Here is a 21,148-nt window from a genome sequence, read left to right on the forward strand (position 1 = left end):
CTAAATGTAAGACCAGAAACTATAAAACTCTTAGAGGAAAACATTGACAGAATACTCGATGACTTAAATCAAAGCAAGATCCCCTATGACCCACCTCCTAGAGTAATGGAAATAAAAACAAAAGTAAACAAGTGGGACCTGATTAAACTTAAAAGTTTTTGCACAGCAAAGGAAACTATAAGCAAGGTGAAAAGACAATCCTCAGAATGGGAGAAAATAATAGCAAATGAAACAACTGACAAAGGATTAATTTCTAAAATATACAAGCAGTTCATTCAACTCAATACCAGAAATACAAACAACCCAATCAAAAAGTGGAAAAAAGACCTAACAGACATTTCTCCAAAGAAGATATACAGATGGCTAACAAACACATGAAAAGATGTTCAACATTGCTCATTATTAAGGACATGCAAATCAAAACTACAATGAGATATCACTCACACCGGTCAGAATGGCCATCATCAAAAAGTCTACAAACAATAAATTCTGGAGAGGGTGTGGAGAAAAGGGAACTCTCTTGCACTGTTGGTGGAATGTAAATTGATACAGCCACTATGGAAGATGGTATGGAGATTACTTTAAAAACTAGGCATAAAACCACCATATGACCTAGCAATCCCACTCCTAGGCATATACCCTGGGAAAACCAAAATTGAAAGAGACACACATGTCCCACTGTTCATTGCAGCACTAATACAATAGCTAGAACATGGAAGCAACCTAGATGTCCACTGACAGATGAATGGATAAAGAAGTTGTGGTACATATACACAATGGAATATTACTCAGCCATAAAAAGGAATGCATTTGAGTCAGTTCTAATGAGATGGATGAACCTAGAACCTATTATACAGAGTGAAGTGAGTCAGAAAGAGAAAGATAAATACTGTATTCTAATGCATATATACAGAATCTAGAAAAATGGTAGTGAAGAATTTATTTACAGAGAAACATTGGAGAAACAGACATAGAGAATAGACATATGGACATGGGGAGAGGGGAGGAGAGGGTGAGATTTATGGAAAGAGTAACATGGAAACTTATATTACCATCTATAAAATAGATAGCCAACGGGAATTTGCTGTATGGCTCAGGAAACTCAAACACAGACTCTGTATCAACCTTGAGGGGTGGGATGGTGAGGGAGATGGGAGGGAGTTTCAAAAGAGAGGGGATATATGTATGTCTGTAGTTGATTCATGTTGAGGTTTGACAGAATACAGCAAAATTCTTTAAAGCAATTATCCTTTGATACAACATAAATTAAAAAAAGGAACGGGGCTAGATATTAGGGATAGAAACAGGAATAAGAAATGCTTGCACATTTATGGAACTTACAGTCTATTGGGAAAGTCAAACCAAAATAATACAATAAATAGATAATTACAAATTATAAAAGTAAAAAGGGTAGAAAATGAAAGGTAGGGAACATGATTTTTCTATGGTTCAATGATGGCCTTAGAGAGTGAAATTTGAGCTTTGATCATGAAAGACGAGTCAGCCATAGCAACAGCAATAAAAAAGCACTAGAGGCAGAGTAGCAGATGCAGGGTCCCTGAGCTGGGAAACTTGAATTATCCCAGAACTCAGCCAGTGCTGGTGTGGCTGGAACCCAGTCTTCAGAGGGCACAGAGGTACAGGAAGAAGTTTGGGAAGGAGACAGGACCTTGTAGGCAAGAGGAAGAGTGGGCTCTTCTTAGTTTATAGAGCAAGAAAATGGTAGACCAGGGATTTGAACCAAGGTCATAGTAGTCCACAAGTCCCCTATACTGGTGGTACACAAAGTGGATTCCATAGATCAGCAACATCACTGTCACTGGAGAACTTACTGGAAATGCTCATTCATGACCCACCCCAGGAATTCCAGTTCCAGAGCCTAGTAATCTGTTTTAACAAGGTCGATATCCACTGCCTTCATGAAGATCAAAGACACCTTAAATTCCCCTTTCCTCTCATTTACATCTTTCTCACAGTCCAAGCAGGATTACTCCTTTAAGCAACCTAATCATGTGGGTAAGGGACTGGTCCTTTAGTATTCAGCACCCACTGCTTATCTTACATCATGTAGTCCTGCCAGGCATGCAGGTTCACTCAGTCGAGCTCTGCTGTGCACTTTGCTCAAACTTCTTCTCTGTTGCAGGACGATTCGCCCCAACAGTGCAGTGCGCTCCATCTACAAAGCTTCAGGCTGCTCTGACAACCCCAATCATCACGTCAACTACCTGGAGCATGTAGTCGTGCGCATCACCATCACCCACCCCAGGAGGGGAGACCTGGCCATCTACCTAACCTCGCCCTCAGGAACCAGGTCCCAGCTTTTGGCCAACAGGTACGGTCATGGCCCCTGACCGTCAGTGTGCACTCAGCTACTCATTAAGCTGGAAAAAGAAAAATCAGCAGTTCTTCTTTTTTTTTTTACACTTTTTATGAAGTTGAAGATTGGGCATGTACAAATATTACAAAATCATGATTTTTAATACAATTTTTAAAGATTACTTTCCATTAACAGTTTTTACAAAATATGGGCTATATTCCCTGTGTGGTACAATACATCCATGAGCCTGTCTTATACCCAATAATTTGTACCTCCCACTCCCCCACCTATATATTACCACTCCCAACCCCATCCACTAATTTGTTCTCTATATATGTCTCTACTTTTTTCCTATATTCACTAGTTTATTGTAGTTTTAGATTCCACATGTAAGATATACAGTGTTTGTCTTTCTCTGACTTATTTCACTTAGTATAATGCTCTCCAAGTTCATCCATGTTGCTGCAAATGACAAAATTTTTTATGCCTGAGTAGTATTCCATGTATGTATGTATGTGTGTGTGTATCTATATAGAGATGTATGTATGTATACATATATATGCTCAGTCACAGCTGACTCTTTGCATCCCCATGGACTGTAGCCCACCAGACTCCTCTGTCCATGGAATTTTCCAAGCAAGAATATTGGAGTGGGTTGCCATTTCCTTCTCCAATATATACATATATACACACACACACACTTATACCACAGCTTCTTTATTCATTCATCTTTCAGTGGACACTTAGGTTGCTTCCATATCTCAGCTATTGTAAATAATCTGCTATGAACATTGGGGTCTACTTATTTTCTTGAATAACAACATGATTAAAAAATAGGCAGAAGAACTAAATAAACATTTTTCCAAAGAGGAAATGTAGATGGCCAACAGGTACATGAAAAGGTGCTCAACATCACTAATCATCAGGAGAAGTGCAAATCAAAACCACAATGAATATCACTTCACACCTGTCAGAATTGCTATCATCAAAAAGAATACAAATAACAAATGTTGGTGAGGATGTGGGGTAAAAGAAATTCTTGTACACTGTTGGTGGGAATCTCAATTGGTGCAGCAACTAGAAAATAGTATGAAAGTTCTTCAAAAAACTAAAAATAGAACTACCATATGACCTAGCAATTCCACTCCTGGGTGTAGATTAAAAAAAAAACATTAATTAAAAATATACAGCTGTTCTTTAATTTCTTACTACCCTAAGAACTTCAGTGAGGGGTGCCACTTAGATGTCATGATGAGATGGGCATAGCTCTCACTGCTCACACATAAACAAAGTATGGAGCTGCCTAGAATTTATTGGCATGAAACAGTGTAACACTTAGGATTTGTGTAATATTAAAAGGATGCCACAGAAAAGTTAAAGGCCACCTGTTGTTCTTTATCCTATACAAGAAATGCAGAACACTGACTCTTTAGGCCTCTGAGATGGTCTTCCTGGCCCCTAAATGTCTGCTGGCATTTGTTGCAGATTAACTGAATGCGCAATGGCAACCCACTTCAGTACTCCTGCCTGGAGAATCCCGTGGATGGAGGAGCCTGGTAGGCTGCAGTCCATGGGGTCGCTACAAGTCGACTGGGCGACTTCACTTTCACTTTTCACATTCATGCATTGGAGAAGGAAATGGCAACCCACTCCAGTGTTCTTGCCTGGAGAATCCCAGGGACGGGGGAGCCTGGTGGGCTGCAGTCCATGGGTCGCTAGGAGTCAGACACGACTGGGCGACTTCACTTTCACTTGCCTGAGCACTTTCCAAAGTTAAAGGAAATTCTATCTGTTTTAAAAAAGAATTTGGCATATTTTTTCCTACAAAGATTCAGTTAGTAAATGTTTCAAGCTTTGCAGGTCATGCATCTGTTACCACTCCTCAATTCTGCCGTTAGAGTACAAAAGTCATTGTAAACAACATAAATGAATGTGCATGGCTCTGTTCCAATAAAACTTTATTTATACAAACAGGACAAGGGCCGGATTTAGTTTGAGGGCTGGCAGTAGTTTCCTAACCACTATTTAAAGGTTGACCCTTTAGTCTTTTTTGGCCAAGGGAACACTCACTTTCTCTTTGTAGCCTCTTCTATTCTCTCCACTCCCTTCAAACATTTCTCCAGCAGGTAATTGTATTTCCAGGATCCTGCTGAAAGGCCAGAATATTCTAGCACAAGTTTTCTTTTGCTCCATTGGCTTTTCGAGTGGTTGGGATCATGGGTGGGCGATACTTGTCAGCAAGTGGGACCAGATGGGGAAAGGCCAGGTTTTCTTATACACTCCATTCCCATTATGGTTCCAAACTACAAGCCACAGTCAGAAGCCTAAAAGTTTCTTTATTTGATGTTTTTCTCCAAGAGGAACATTTAATAGGAGCAAAAACCTTACTGTCAAAGGCCTATACAGTCCAAATGAAAGCCAAACTTTTATGTCGACAGGACCACCTGTCCACATGTCAGGTGTCCACAACAGTGGTGATCTCTGGTAGGACACTGACAACAGCCCAGACGAGTTGAGGGGCCAAGTCCAATGCAGGCCTGCAGAGCTGAAAGTGAGACTGAGGAACTCTCAGTGGCTTTTCAAAATCTCCAAATTCATCTGCTGTAGGACTGTAAGAAAAAGAGAAAGCAAGAGCATTTCTAGAGGCTCTCATTGCATTTTATTTCTGTTCTTGGAGATTTTCTTGTGTTCGTCCCTAAAACCTAACATCTTTCATTAGGGCATGAGGTAACCTGGGCTTCGTGTTCTATGAAGTGAAACTTTGCCAGGATCAGCATATGCAGCTGTGAGAAACTGAAGGATGCTTTGGCGTCCAGTCACTGGACACACCCTCCTCCCTGTGCAGTCAGGGATCTCAGCTGCTGCCAGGTCTTGCTACTACCTGCCTGAGGCTTCCCTTCAGCAACAAGGCCTTCAGATGCACAATTCTATGATTAAGGGAGGTCACACCAGCTGTTGTTATCTAAGCCAGGGAAGACCTTGTTCTTGATTTCTTTTTTCTTTTCTTGACAGCTGTTCATTTGCATTGAATTGGGAGTATCCAGGTGACCCCAGTGAAGTACAAAGGTTGGCTTCACACATGTGCAACTCTTCTCCCTGGAGCCCCCTTCATTGTAGGAAAACGGTCTACCCACAGTTGTTTGCTTGGAAAACTCAGTCTCTTCAGCCTTTCTGGGCTCTCCTGCGTATTTCAATATTTCTTGTTGGCTTCCCTGGAAATGACTTCAGTGAGGAAACTTGTGAGCAGAGAAGCAAAAGATTCCAAGACAGGCATTTGGTGAATTACAGTGTCACTGGCTCCAGTTCCTCCTGCATTCTTCAACAGCAGGCATCCGCTTTGCTCTTTGCAAAGTGCTGAACCCCCAAGTGATGCCTGACTTGTGTCAAAGAAAAGTAACCGGCATTTTCGACGCTCGGTGACCCATCTTATTGTTCACTTTAGTCTGTCCCATAGGGACCCCCTGGGAATAAGGTCTGCGTGCAGAGTACATATTCTTGGGCTGGAGCATTTCTTGAAGTGTTGCTCTTTTGTCTATCTTCCATCTCAGCGCTGAAGATAAGTAGCCACCCCCCAAAAAATGGTAGACAAAATGGAGTGGAGGGAGGGGACTGGAGATAAGGGATGTAAAAGGATGTTATGAATTCATTTGCCCACAGTTCCCCAAAACACTGCTATGAACATCTGACCTTTTAAATGTAAAACAGCTGCACTTGGTCCCCAAACCAGTCTGGCCACCTTCCAGGGCTCCCCCATCCTTGTTGTACTTGACACTAGTAGAATCCCTCCTACCGAGGTAGCTAAGGCAAGACGGTTTCTTTTGGCATTGTTTTTCTTTCTGGCATATCCAAAACTAATTTTATAAGAGGAAATCTCTCTTCAGAACTTCCCAGTCTCTGACCTCCTGGCAAAGAGGCCTCTGTATCCTCTCACCTTGGCCCTATTTCAAAGCACACGCCCAGGACTGGGAGCTGAGGGCAAGAAGCATCAACAAGGGATGGGCAGGTGGTGAGGGGAAGGTCTGCTTTGCTCCTGGTGGCCTTCAAGTTGGCCTGCTGGGCTGGGCACTAATACCTTTCCTCAAGGAAAAGGTGACCAGGTCAGGGTTTAGAAGGAATTTGTATGTCAGAGATTCTTTTAATTTTTTTAAATTGAAGTATAGTTGATTCACAATGTTGTGTTAATTTCTGCTGTACAGAACAATGATTCAGTTATATATGCACACACACACACATACATGTACAAATTCTTTTTTATATTCTTTTCCATTATGTTTTATCATAGGCTATTGCATATAGTTCTTTATGCTATACAGTAGGACTTTGTTGTTTATCCATTCCATATGTAATAGTTTGCATCTGCTAATCCCAAATCCCCAGTCCATCTGTCCCCCACCCTCCTGTCTACTGGGCAGTCTATGTCTGTTTCTGTTTCATAGATAGGTTCATTTATGTCATATTTTAGACTCCACATATAAGTGATCTCATACGGCATTTGCCTTTCTCTTTGTGACTCAACTTCACTTAGTATGATAATCTCTAGGTCCATCCATGTTGCTGCAAATGACATTATTTTGTTCTTCTTCATGGCTGACTAGGGTTCCACTGTATATATGTACCACATCTTCTTGATTCATTCATCTGTCAATGGACATATAGGTTTTTTCCATGTCTTGGCAATTGTGGATAGTGGTGCTACAAACAGGGATGCATGATCTTTTTGAATTATAGTTTTTTCTGGATATATGCCCAGGCATGAAATTGCTGGATCATATGGTTAATTGTATTTTTAGTTTAAGGAACCTCCATACTGTTTTCCACAGTGGCTGCACCAACTTGCATTCCCACCAATAGTGTAGGAGGGTTCCCTTTTCTCCACACTCTTTGTAGCATTTATTTTAGACTTTTTAATGATAGCCATTCTGAATGATATGAAGTGATACCTCATTGTTGTTTTGCTTTGCATTTCTCTATTAGTGATGTTGACCATCTTTTCATCTGCCTATTGGCCATCTGTATGTCTTCTTTGGAGAAATGTCTATTTAGGTCTTCTGCTCATTTTTCAATTGGGTTGGTTTTTTTGTTGAATTTATGAGCTGTTAACATATTTTGGAAATTAAGCCCTTTTGGTCACATCATTTGCAAATATTTTCTCCCATTCTGTAGGTTGTCTTTTCATTTTGTTTATGGTTTCCTTTGCTGTGCAAAAGCTTGTAAATTTGATTAGGTCCCATTTGTTTATTGTTATTTCTACTGCCGAGGGAGACTGACCTAAGAAAACATTGGAATGATTTATGTCAGAGAATGTTTTGCCTATGTTCTCTTATAGGAATTTTATGATGTCACATCTTATGTTTAAGTCTTTAGGACATTTTGAGTTTATTTTTGTGTATGATGAGAGGGTGTGTTATAACTTCATTGATTTTTACATGCAGTTGTCCAGCTTTTCTAACCCCACTTGCTGAAGAGATTTTTTTCCATTGTATATTTTTGCCTCTTTTGTCAAAGATTAATTGACAGTAGATGTGTGGGTTTATTTTGGGGGCTCTCTGTTCTAGTCTGTTGATACATATGCTTGTTTTTATGCCCATACTACACTGTTTTGATTACTGTAGCTTTGTAGTATTGTCTGAAGTCTGGAAGGGTTATGCCTTCTGCCTTGTTCTTTTTCCTTAGGACTGCTTTGGCAATTCAGGGCCTTTTACGGTTCCATATAAACTTTAGGGTTATTTGTTCTGGTTCTGTGAAAAAAATGTCATGGGTAATTTGATAGAAAGTGTTAGTCATTCAGTTGTGTATGAGTCTTTGCAGACCCATGGACTATAGCCCACCAGGCTCCTCTGTCCATGGAATTCTCCAGGCAAGAATACTGAAGTGGGTAGCCATTCCATTCTCCAGGGGAATCTTCCCAACTCAGGGTTCAAACCCAGGTCTCCTGCATTGCAGGCAGGTTCTTTACTGTCTGAGCCACCATTTGATTGGGACCATATAAAACCTGTAGATTGCTTTGGAGAATATGGTCATTTTAACAATATTAATTCTTCTAATCCAAAAGATGAGATATCTTTCTATTTCTTTGAATCATCTTCAGTTTCCTTTATTAATGTTTTATAATTTTCAGTGTATAAGTCTTTCACCTCCTTGGTCAAATTTATTCCTAAGTATTTTATTTGTGTGTCAGAGATTATTATCGAGGACAATAAATAGTTCCCCTATTGGACACTTATCTTTCTTTCAGAGAAGTCAGTATTTCTGAGGAGGACCATGTAAAACAAAGAACACTGTGCAGTTAAAAGACAGGAATTCTGAAAGGCTTAAAACACAAAGTTTTCCTCGTGGGGTCATCTGAGATGAAGAGTTCGAGCTCTGGTGGCAGAGTCATCCCTATTTGACCTCTCCTGTTTCTCCATGAGGCACGACTCTTGACAATGGACTAGGCATTGGCCTCTGTGAGAAGGAAGGATACTGAATCCAGCTCAGACTCAGAATCCAAGGCTCACTCGGTGTCATCTCCCCTTAATGATGACACGCATCTCCCCTTAACTAGACATGCAGACGAGGAGAATAAGCTAGGAAGGAAGCTGAGAGGACAGCAACCCTCCTCCCTTATTATCTTCATTTTGGTATTGACAAAACCTGTGTCCTAGTCTTGGGGCCAGAAAATGCTATCCATAACGGTAAATTCCAGAAACAAAGGGGCCACAGTTAGCTTTCCGAAAGTCCTTATTTTCCTCGACATTTCAGGAAGGAGTGTCTTCAGTGTTGCTCAGCCCTTCACCATGGAAATTCCTCAGGAACAGATTTTTTTGCAAAGTCGCTGAACACGTTGCCCATGTGGGCCGTCTGGAGCCCCTCAGTGCCTCCCCATCCTGGCTGCTGGGCACTTGCTAGAGCTCCTGTGGAGAACAGCTGTTCCAGGAAGCAGGGTTTACCCGAGCATCTGCAGGTGCTGAGCCCTGGAAGGCACTCGTCAGCCTTCACAGCTAGTCCAGCTCGAGCTGCGTGCCCCATCAGCCCAGCAGGCAAGCCCCAGCACCACCCTTAGCAGGTCAGGTTGAGGATTTAGTGGGTAAACAGAGCCATCCTGGAATGGACAGTTAGTGCCTTCTCTTCCCTTTGTTTTCTCCTGCCCTCCCACCCTTCCGCTCCTCCTCCTGGCCTGTCCACCCTGCCTAACAAAAAATCAAACCAAATAATCAGCACAAATGCTTTACTTCTAGGGAGACCGTGGGGATCTGGAATGCGGTAGGGGAACCCAGGTGGGCTTAGATCCCTTTATGATAGATACAAGAGCAAGTGTATTTCATCATTGTTGTTGCAGTGAGCTTCTTTTTATTTTTTAAATTTATTTTTAATTGGAGGATAATTGCTTTACAACGTTGTGTTGATTTCTGCTGTACAGCAGTGTGAATCAGCCACGTGTATACATATATGCCCTCCTTCTTGAGCCTCCCTCCCACCACCCCCATCACATCCCTCTGGATCATCACAGAGCACTGAGCTGAGCTCCCTATGCTATACAGCTGCTTCCCACTAGTTATCTCTTTTGCACATGGTAATGTATATATGTCAGTGCTACTCTCTCAATTAATCCCACCCTCTCCTTCCCCCACTGTGTCCACAAGTCCATTCCTAAAGCACCTTTAGATGTAACCCCTTATATGACCACATGTTCAAATCCTGCCTACAAATTTTCCTACAGAAAGCCTGTCCCACCACATTCTTCCTTCAAGTGCATTTGTTAGAATTATGAAAACCTGGCTTTTTTTCTTCCCTAAATACCCGCATACTTTCATCAACTCATTGAGTTTTAGATTTAGTTTAGCTATATTGGCTCTCTGTTCTAGATTTTGGCCTCTGACTGAAAGCTGAAACTTTGCCTCTCTTTCTAAATTTGATTACAGATGTGTATCTCTGGTTCTAATTATGGTCTTAAGTGGAAAGAAGGTATACTTTCTCATCTGTACAACCTATAGTTTCTGTAATTAACTGTGTTTAACTGTCGTGTTTCTACCTGAATATTTTTGTCACTGCCCAAATGTTCAGTGACAGACTACTGACATTTTGCAAAGTCCTGCTATATAAATCCAGGTATGACTTGTCAAAATTACACTTTTGCTGTGGAACTTTCACGTTCCAGCAAGGCCTCACCATCACATGAGGGGAAGTCTTGAGAAAAAGCTTCTTTCTGTATTCACAAGACAGTACAGCCTTTGGAGTTAGAGCTGTGGTTGTCTTGATGTCACCCGTTTTTATGTTCAGCTTTGGAAAAGTGATTTTTTTCATCTAGAAAACAGACGTAGTTGTATCTGCCTCACAAGTTTGTTACTAGTAAATAAGATAATACAGTAAGCTCCGAGTATAGTAAGCACTTGTAAGTTCTAACCCTTATTCACACAGTGGTTTTCAAAACACCTTGCAAATGACTATCACACAGAGATGACTGGATCCTTCTCCCATAGAGGCTGATTCTAAAGGTCTGGGAGAGGCCTATGGATCTGAATTTCTCATAAGCTCACAGGTGACGCTGAAGCTTCCTGACCTGTCCGCAGATCACATTTTTAAATAGCACTGATTTAAAAGATCACCCAACTTTTTCAAACACATTCTTCTTCTTTTCATGTCACCAAAAGACTTGTGAGCAATATGTTGCTGGGTGCTGTGAAAGTCACTTACAAAGGCATTTCTAATGTAAACCAGATATTTAGATAAAGCCTGCTATTAAAGAATAAATCTTCAAGATGATTAAGTAAGTACTTATATCATGTACCCACAAGCATGAATGCCTTTGGGGGTTGGTAAGTTAGTAATAGTATAAAAGTTGAAAGTTTATTTTGAAACTCGTGTTTTTAGGTATTCCAAACTTCTAGAACCAGTACCTCTCTCTCAACATTTCTTAAAGAAATGATTTAGGAGAGAGCAAAAAACTTAATAGTATGTTTTAAATACCCTATTTCAGAAGCAAATTATTTAAAACTTACAAAAGGCAAACATCTAAAGAAAATCAAAAGCTCAGTTTCAACTGAGCCAAATGAGTGCTTTACGCATTCTATCAGCTTTATGTTAAATTGTGATGAAGCACTAAAAAAAGAAAACAGAAAAAAGAGAACTTCCCAAAATATTCGATTAATGTCTAATTCTGTGGTGAACACAAATACTGTCTAGGAACTCATGGATGATTCTGAAATTAATATCCATTTACATTTGAGAAATAATAATATGATAACACATAGCTGTCAGTAGTTATAAAATGTCTTATTATTTAGTTGCCATAACATCATAGAAGCACGTGGTAGCCCTGACACCTTGACTGACTCTTTAAGTGAAAGGGGAGGAAAAAAGCTTACAGTAATTATATGAGTTATTTCCTGAGTTAAGTAATCCTCAAAAGGATGTACTACATTCAATGGCAGTCCTTTCTACCAGGTTTCATCCAAGCAATTTATTTGAAAACCGCTCACAGGGATAGGGCTGTGGGGCACCATTTTAATAACTGGCTGCATAATTTGTGCCACCGCATGCATATATCATTTCAGTGAGCACACGATTATGAAGTCAAATTGACAGAACAAGGTTTCACTGCAATAGGAGATATGGACACGGGCATGGAGTTAATCTACTCCAGCTTTCAGCACACTGGCCTTGCTTCATTAACATCTGATCCACACTAATAATGCTGACATGTGTCTGTTTTCTTCACTGTTGGCAGAGCACAGACATTCAGAGAGAGCACTGGACCTCTTAGCTGATAAACAACCACACAATTAGAATCTCTATAGTGGTGTCCAGTGGTTTGACACTTGGTTTGAGATTCTTTGCAACACGAATCTCATCTGCTACCTATGTTACCTTTTGTTACATGCAGACAACACAAGGTTTTTAAACAGTACAGTACTAAAGATAGGGAATAGATTAAGTATTGAATTGGAATAAAAATAAAAGGGTGGGATTAGAAAAGTCAATGCCCAGCTAGTTGAAACAACAACAATCAGTGTCTATTTCTCTCCTCATCAACTCTTTTAGCAAAATGCAGTGATCGTGTTTGGCTGCATTTTAATTCCTCTCCTCAACTTTTATGTCCACATGAAATTAATGAGCATTCCAGCCCTGCATAAAATGAAGAGACCAGGGTGGGAACCATTTAGCCAGAGAGACAAAGCCCGTTTATATTTGGGCTTTAAGACACTTTTGTGAGTAGTGAATTATGGATAGCTCTTCTGGGTACTAGTTTACATTTAATTTTCATTCCAAAGGTGATTTTAAAATGATTGATAGCAGTGGAATGATGTTCAGAGTTGGAGAGGAAAGGGTGTAAGGGAGGAAGCATAGGGTCTGCTAACCCAGCGTCAAATAACCGACCCGTGAGTAATTAAGAGTTGGCTGAGGTTGTGGAAACCAGACTGCCCCTCATGTGATGGCAGCCTCAAGTCTCCTTTGTAGTTTCTGGACCTGAGGCAGTGAGCCAAGCGTTCTGTCTAAACTGTTTGGGAATTGCTTTTGAGTTCAGCACGCTTGGAAAGGTATTCCGTGACACGTTGTTTCAGTGCTCTCAAATGGCACAACAGCCTCAATGAACTGGGACCTAAATTAGAACTGAGAAGGGCTGAGAAGTGGTTCTAGACCAATTTTCTGCCTCCATCCATTTCTGTGTCAACATGTTCGCTTCAGTAACGTCTCTCTGGCAGGAAGGGTTATTTGAAAACATTCCTTCTTCTCTACCTCTGTGTCTCCATTTCAGCCAACACACACTTTCTGGGTTTTGCATGAAGGACTCAATATGTAAGTCAGTTGTTTAATGGCCCAGCAATTTCTTCCTGGCCAAGTCCAGTTTCAAGTTTTAACTTGTGACACAAGCCCTACGGTGATAATGCATGCATTGTAGGATCTCCTGTATGTGTACCACCCATGATCTATTGAAAATCATTTACAATGGAAAGACATTCATGTAAGGAGCTACCATTTCCATCTCAGTTAGCATGAGGGAAAGCTGCCTGATCCAACATGGTCCTCGTTGAAATACCACACCCTTCTGTTCAGAAGTAACGTTTTACAGATTGTGTATAGATATTCCAAACAAAAAACAAAAAAAAGCCTCCTTCGTTATGAATAGAGGCAGTGATTTTCAAAACTTATATGAAAAAGTCACAAAACATATATGAATATTCCAAAGATCTGCAGTGTTCTCTAGTAAAGAGATCTGTTCAACTTTAACTAAGCCTTCTCAATTTTCTGGACATGGGACACTGAGAATGCTGATAAAAATACTTTTTTCTTCTTTCAAGAGCTCAGGAACATGTAACAGGTGATTTTCCTGTTTATTGTTTTTCTCCAAGTGTCAGCCACTTACCTTACACAGTCCCTAGTTACACCATCCAACCCTTCAGCTTGAGAAGCCAGCTGGTATTTTAGACGGAGCCTCAAACACATTTATATAACACACACACAAAAATCAGAGTTGTTATGTATTAGTTACAATGAGATTAAACTGGTTTTGTTTTTAGAAGGGCATATTTTTCTCCCAATGGGAAGAACCACACAGAAGTTCAAATTATAGCCATCAGTTTCCTTGGTGAACATGAAATTAAGGCAAGGAGAGTTGACTGCATGTCATAAATAGCTATCAACATCCAGTTTTTGTGACCTTTGTGTTTATCTGCTCTCAAGGATAGATAATATCCAATGTAACTGGATATGGTTCAAGCAGAAAAAGATTTCATACAGGGAATTAGGAACTTAGAAAAGTATTGGACAGACTGGAAGGACAGAATCTAGGCTGCAGTTCCAGGCATCACTTCCTGAACTGGACAATATTAATGGGCATGGTCTTTTCATTTGGGATAATTTACATATAATTCACTTTTAATGTAAATAATTGTGTACGTTTTGATAAATATATACTTGCATAACTATACATTAGTTTCAAGATATAAAACTGTTCCTCCCAAAACTTCCATCATGCCCCTGCCTCCTCCCTCCTGGCCTGTGGCAACCACTGATCTATTTCTGTTTAAGTAGTGTTTTCTAGAATGTCATATGAAATTGAATCAGATAATGCATAATCTTTTGTGTCTGACTTTTTCCACCTAGCTTAATGCCTTTGAAATTCATTCATGTTGTTGCAGTTATTAATCATTCAAGTTTGTATTACTAGGTAGTGTTTCCTTGTATGAATATAGCATAATTTATTTATCCATTCACCAGATGATGGACATCTGAGATGCTGACAGTTTTTGACAATTATGAATAATGCTGCTGTGAACATTCATGTGGAGTTCTTTGTGTGGACACGTCTTTACTCCTCTTGGGTAAATAAATATCTGGTGGTGGGGGGATAGCTTAGTCATATGGTAAGAACTGTCTAACTGTTGTTCAGAGCAGCTACACCATTTTACATATCTATCAGCAGTGTAAGCAAGCTTCAGTTGCTCCACATCTCCAACTCTTAGTACTACCAGGCTTGTGGGTAGAGTTTTAGCCTTTGTTCCCTGATACCCACGTCATTATCCCTCCCAGATTTGCTACTGCATGGCGAGTCCCATGCCTGTTTCCCAACAATTATGTGTGTATATGTATGTGTGTGTGTATTTGGATCTACTAACCAGTGATGCCTAGGATGAAGACAATCTCCAGTGCTGAACTGAACATGTGATGGATACAGAGAGGTCATTGATCATGGTCTTGACTGGACCCTCACTAGATTTTAAACAACACACAAAAGCAATGTTTTATGTCTCTCTCTCAGGCTTTTTGATCATTCCATGGAAGGATTTAAAAACTGGGAGTTCATGACCATTCACTGCTGGGGAGAACGAGCTGCCGGTGACTGGATCCTGGAAGTTTATGACACTCCGTCTCAGCTGAGGAACTTCAAGACTCCAGGTCAGAACTCTCTTTCTATAATTTGATTTATTGTATAGAAAAACGGTGTATATTCTGGCCGATAAATGTGTTTCACATTTATATATCAATTTTATCCTTTATCATGTGATTCTGTGCTTCAAGTTGTCCTCCTGTACTCCAATTCTTGAGATTACCATTAGAAAAGTAATAATTTAGGATAAGAATTCAAGAAAAGACCTTTAAATATAAAGACGAGATGAAACATGACAGCTATTGATTGATATTTCAGAATTATGATCCATGTCTCTAACCACCTTCCATTGCTTTATCAGAAAACAAGCCAGCTTTGTCCACATGCAATGGGTTAAATCGCATAGTCATAAAAGCAGACAGGTTTCCTTTGATATCTTTTTTTCTGAGTTTGTTTTAAATTTAATTATCAGTGCAGACAAGACCTTGAGCTTGGCCTATGCCAGCTAAACTGGTTGCCACTAAAGAAAATGAGTGATAGCATTCTGCCCTGCATGAGACCAAGAGCTAAGTAAAGAGTAAACTTTCCTGATATGTGAAACATGGTAATAAATGATGGCAACAGAGTTCTTTTCAGGTCATCTCAGACTGTGTTGCCACACATGGCCTGTTTCCCTCTTCCTGCTAATGTATGAACCTTATTTGTAACATAAGTACAAATATACAAAAAAGTACAAATGCAGCATGAGATAGGAGACTGAACAGTTTGTTGCAGCACCCTGTGCTCAATATCAGTAATCCAAGTCTATGCACCAACCAGTAATGCTGAAGAAGCTGAAGTTGAATGGTTCTATGAAGACCTACAAGACCTTCTAGAACTAACACCCAAAAAAGATGTCCTTTTCATTACAGGGACTGGAATGCAAAAGTAGAAAGTCAAGAGATACCTGGACTAACAGGCAAATTTGGCCTTGTAGTACAAAATGAATCAGGGCAAAGGCTAACAGAGTTGTGCTAAGAGAACGCACTGGTCATAGCAAACACCCTCTTCCAACAACACAAGAGAAAACACAACACATGGACATCACCAGATGGTCAATACCAAATCAGATTGATTATATTTTTTGCAGCCAAAGATGGAGAAGCTCTATACAGTCAGCAAAAACAACACTAGGAGCTTACTGTGGCTCAGACAATGAACTCCTTATTGCCAAATTCAGACTTAAATTGAAGAAAGTAGGGAAAACCACTAGACCATTCACATATGACCTAAATCAAATCCCTTACGATTATACGGTGGAAGTGACAAATAGATTCAAGGGATTAGATCTGATAGACAGAGTGCTTGAAGAACTATGGATTGAGGTTAGTGACATTGTACAGGAGGCAGTGTTCAAGACCATCCCCAAGAAAAAGAAATGCAAAAAGGCAAAGTAGTTGTCTGAGGAGGCCTTACAAATAGCTGAGAAAAGAAGAGAAGCAAAAGGAGGCAAAGAAGAAAAGGAAAGATATACCCATTTGAATGCAGAATTCCAAAGAATAGCAAGGAGAGATAAGAAAGCCTTCCTCAGTGATCAACACAAAGAAATAGAGGAAAACAACAGAATGGAAAAGACTAGAGATCTCTCCAAGAAAATTAGAGATACCAAGGGAACATTTCATGCAAAGATGAGCACGATAAAGGACAGAAATAGTATGGACCTAACAGAAGCAGAAGATATTAAGAGGTGGTAAGAATACACAGAAGAACTATACAAAAAAGATCTTCACGACCCAGATAATCACAATAGTGTGATCACTCACCTAGAGCCAGACATCCTGGAATGCAAAGTCAAGTGGGCCTTAGGAAGCATCACTATGAACAAAGCTAGTGGAGGTGATGGAATTCCAGTTGAGCTATTTCAAATCCTAAAAGATGATGCTGTGAAAGTGCTGCACTCGATATGCCAGCAAATTTGGAAAACTCAGCAGTGGCCACAGGACTGGAAAAGGTCAGTTTTCATTCCAATCCCAAAGAAAGGCAATGCCAAAGAATGTTCAAACTACTGCACAATTGCATTCATCTCACATGCTAGCAAAGTAATTCTCCAAGCCAGGCTTCAACAGTGCGTGAACTTCCAGATGTTCAAGCTGGTTTTCAAAAAGGCAGAGGAACCAGAGATCAAATTGCCAACATCTGTTGGATCATCGAAAAAGCAAGAGAGTACCAGAAAAACATCAAATTCTGCTTTATTGACTGCACCAAAACCTTTGACTGTGTGGATCACGACAAACTAAAATTCTTAAAGGGATGGGAATACCAGACCACCTGACCTGCCTCCTGCAAAACCTGTAACCAGGTCAAGAGGCAACAGTTAGAACTGGATATGGAACAACAGACTGGTTCCAAATCAGGAAAGGAGTACGTCAAGGCTGTATATTGTCACTCTGCTTATTTAACTTATATGCAGAGTACATCATGAGAAATGCCAGGCTGGATGAAGCACAAGCTGGAATCAAGATTGCCGGGAGAAATATCAATAACCTCAGATATGCAGATGACACCATCCTTATAGCAGAAAGCAAAGAACTAAAGAGCTTCTTGATGAAAGTGAAAGAAGAGAGTGAAAAAGCTCGCTTAAAGCTCAACATTCAGAAAGCTAAGATCATGGCATCTGGTCCCATCTCTTCATGGCAAATAGATGGGAAACAATGGAAACAGTGAGAGACTTTATTTTCTTGGGCTCCAAAATCACTGCAGATGGTGACTGCGCCATGAAATTAAAAGACACGCTCTCCTTGGAAGAAACGCTATGACCAACCTAGACAACATACTAAAAAGCAGAGACATTACTTTGCCAACAAAGGTCCGTCTAGTCAAAGCTATGGTTTTTCCAGTAGTCATGTATGAATGTGATAGTTGGACTATAAAGAAAGCTGAATGTCGAAGAATTGATGCTTTTGAACTGCGGTGTTGGAGAAGACTCTAGAGAGTCCCCTGGACTGCAAAGAGATCCAACCAGTCCATCTTAAAGGAAATCAGTCCTGAATATTCATTGGAAGGACTGATGCTGAAGCTGAGACTCCAATACTCTGGCCACCTGATGCGAAGAGCTGACTCATTTGAAAAGACCCTCATGCTAGGAAAGATTGAAGGCAGGAGGAGAAGGGGACGACAGAGAATGAGATGGTTGGATGGCATCACTGACTCAATGGACATGAGTTTGAGTAACCTCTGGAAATTGGTGATGGACAGGGAAGCCTGGTGTGTGCAGTCCATGGGATCGCAAAGAGTCAGACAGGACTGAGTGACTGAACTGAACTTTGTTGCCTGTGGTGGAGCCCTGAGTAGTATTTGGCTCAGTAACAAATGCTCTCTCTGTTTGATAACTACCCACATTCCCACCCAGCTGTGGCCACATCTTCCATCATCTAATAAGTTGTTGCTTCTTAATCCTTTGTCTAGTCCATCTGCAGAAGAGCAAAGCTTGAGGGCCATTATAAGACTGGTGTACGATTCTAAGTCCTCTTTTGATCAGAATAGATTAACCCAAACATTCTGTAGTTAACTGTAATGGTATGTATCATTTGTATACTGTGGGTTGTATCAGGCAAAAGAAGCAAACGGTAAAGTGAAGAGTGAAGCATACATTTAAAAAATATATTTTTAATTTATTATTTATTTTGCTGTGTTGGGTCTTAGTGCAGCATGCAAGATCTTTAGTTGTGGCATATGGAATCAAATCCAGGCACCCTGCATTGAGAGCACAGAATTTTAGCCACTGGACCACCAAGGAAGTCCCCCTGACACATACATTTGCCACAGTTTTGCCCAGCAGTCAGGGGAAGTTATTCATTCTGAGAGATCCATTTTTAGCGCACACAGTTCAGCCATCTCTTTTCCTTTATTCCATGATGTGGTTCATCTGTGTTGTCACAGTGGTTCCAGACTCAGGGGAATCAAAACCATCATGGTAGCAAGGTCACAATGAATCAGGATAAAAGTTTTGTGAAAGCATATCTGAGCCCAGCACACCTCCAGCAGCCACCATATATATAATAATTGCCAAGGTCTTACTCAGAAATCAGATGTTTGTCAACAAGGCAGGGTTGATAGAAAACATCTGAATAAACTAGATCCTAGTTACTGGAAAGCTTTCACTTGTTCCTAATCTCAGTTCCCAGGACCTTCCCCTCTCCTTCCCTCTTCTCTTCAAACCATGCTTCTTGCTCATGCCATGGAGATGCACTGTGTCAAGGCACTCAGGGGCAATAGCAGGCATAGTGGCTGGACTGAGCTGCCCTAACCAAAGGGCAGCTCCCACTAGGTCTATCAGCATGTGTCACTCTTACATCTCAAGAGATCTAAGTGAAATAAACACTGTCTAGATGTGGCAGTTGTGTACCAAGAAATGTGCAGCCTACAGACATAAGGGGTGCATTATCTATTGAGAATTTGAGACAGTTATAAAAGTAACTCTTTAATATCACCATTCTAATGCATCTCAGTGATAAAATACTCCAACCCAAAAGCAGACTGCCCCTAGGGGCACACTGATGACAGACCGGGGTTTGCATGCACGGGTGTGAGGCTATTAATCTCTCCCTCTGCCCTCAAGGAGTTCAGAGTCTATCCAGAGTTTATTGTGATTATCTGTGTTAAAAGGTCTCTGCAGTAGCTCTGATCATCTAGAGTTGTCTATTTCGTATCATTGACTTCTTATACTGTTTAAATGTTTAACCCCAGTCACCTCCAGTCATCTTAAGAGATGTTCCTTAGTGCCAGAAGAGATACCCTAATGCTATACAACCTGGTCAGAAGGCTTTAATAGAAACACATGGTCTTCAAGTATCCTTTCTTCAACTAACCTTTCAGGTCAGGATTAGATACAACTTTGAAAAGGGACTTTCACTTTTTTCTGTTTCTGTCATTGTTACTATGGCATACAGTCCTCCAATTAATGTGGGATTTCTTTAGTAATTCAGTTGCAGATGTAGAATCTTCTAGCCCAATTAAATAGTTGAATCATTCCCAAATATATGTATATGGCTCCAAATTGAGTTTACATTTATTTATTATTTCTTCCCACTTGATTATTATTAAAACATAATAAGGTTTTTGGAGGATTTTTTTCTTATTCTTGTTCCATTGCATATTAAATCTATCTTTGATTTTTACCTTGGGCAGATTGCATTTGAGTATTAGCAAACAGAATGGATTTTATGTTATTCTGCATTTATACTGCTATTTCTTCACAAGATATTGCCATTTCTACTACAAAATCTCCTACAGAATTTAGCAAATGGAAAAAGTAGTAGGGGAGGAAAAAAGTGACAGCCCAAATATGGCAGCATTTGATGTGAATTGTGGCAGAGATCCTAAGGAAATAAAACTACGTAATAAGTGAAAAATGAAAAGATAAATTGCCCAGCAAAGGTATCCCCAGAGGGCTTATGATGTACTTCAGAAATGGCATCAAGGGAAATAATCAGTTATGAGTCAGCACTCTGTAAACATGTACAAGGGTAAATTTTTAGATCCAAGATGATCTTAAGTTAAATGGACCAGGTTTTAGAGTGACTGATGGATTGGGTTTCCCATACTGTCTTTGTATCATGTGCTCCAATTATGCACTTGAGAGATGCCATAAGGAAAAGAGGTTCTCTTTTTGCATTGCCACCTAAAGGCAGTCAGATAGGTCATTAATTTCAGGTAGTCATTCATTTCTTGACAGCACTTAATGTCTACGACTTGAAATCCTGAGACTGAATAACACCCTAATTAAGATTAGCATAGTCATTAACAAGTGAGTCCAAAGAAAAGCTGGCAGAGGGCAAACCAAATATAAACCAGCCTGCTGGCCCAGTGCAAATGTCAGAAAACAATGAATGTGGCCCAGAATACGTTTATTTTTAAACTTCATGTTCTTATACTCATAGAAATGACCAGGAAGACAGAATTATATAACAGTTTAAGAATGTAAGATTTGGATACAGAATTTTTTTTAATTGAGGGATAATTGACATATTAGTTTTAGTTGTACA

The 21,148-nt window shown here is 40.1% G+C and overlaps 1 protein-coding gene across 3 annotated transcripts in view; it reads left to right on the plus strand.

Annotated features, from left to right (window-relative positions):
- The window catches only part of PCSK5 (proprotein convertase subtilisin/kexin type 5), a 490,556-nt gene that overhangs the window by 293,220 nt on the left and 176,188 nt on the right, over nucleotides 1–21,148 (plus strand). For all 3 annotated transcript variants that reach the window (XM_081505747.1, XM_081505752.1, XM_081505755.1), the window contains exons 12-13: nucleotides 2,144–2,332; nucleotides 15,057–15,193. In XM_081505747.1, the coding sequence (XP_081361873.1) occupies nucleotides 2,144–2,332; nucleotides 15,057–15,193 (326 nt within the window). The remainder of the gene's footprint in view (nucleotides 1–2,143; nucleotides 2,333–15,056; nucleotides 15,194–21,148) is intronic.

Source organism: Giraffa tippelskirchi, chromosome 1, assembly GCF_054371585.1.
Source record: "Giraffa tippelskirchi isolate mGirTip1 chromosome 1, T2T-mGirTip1v1.2.pri, whole genome shotgun sequence".
In the NCBI taxonomy this organism is placed as follows: domain Eukaryota; kingdom Metazoa; phylum Chordata; class Mammalia; order Artiodactyla; family Giraffidae; genus Giraffa; species Giraffa tippelskirchi.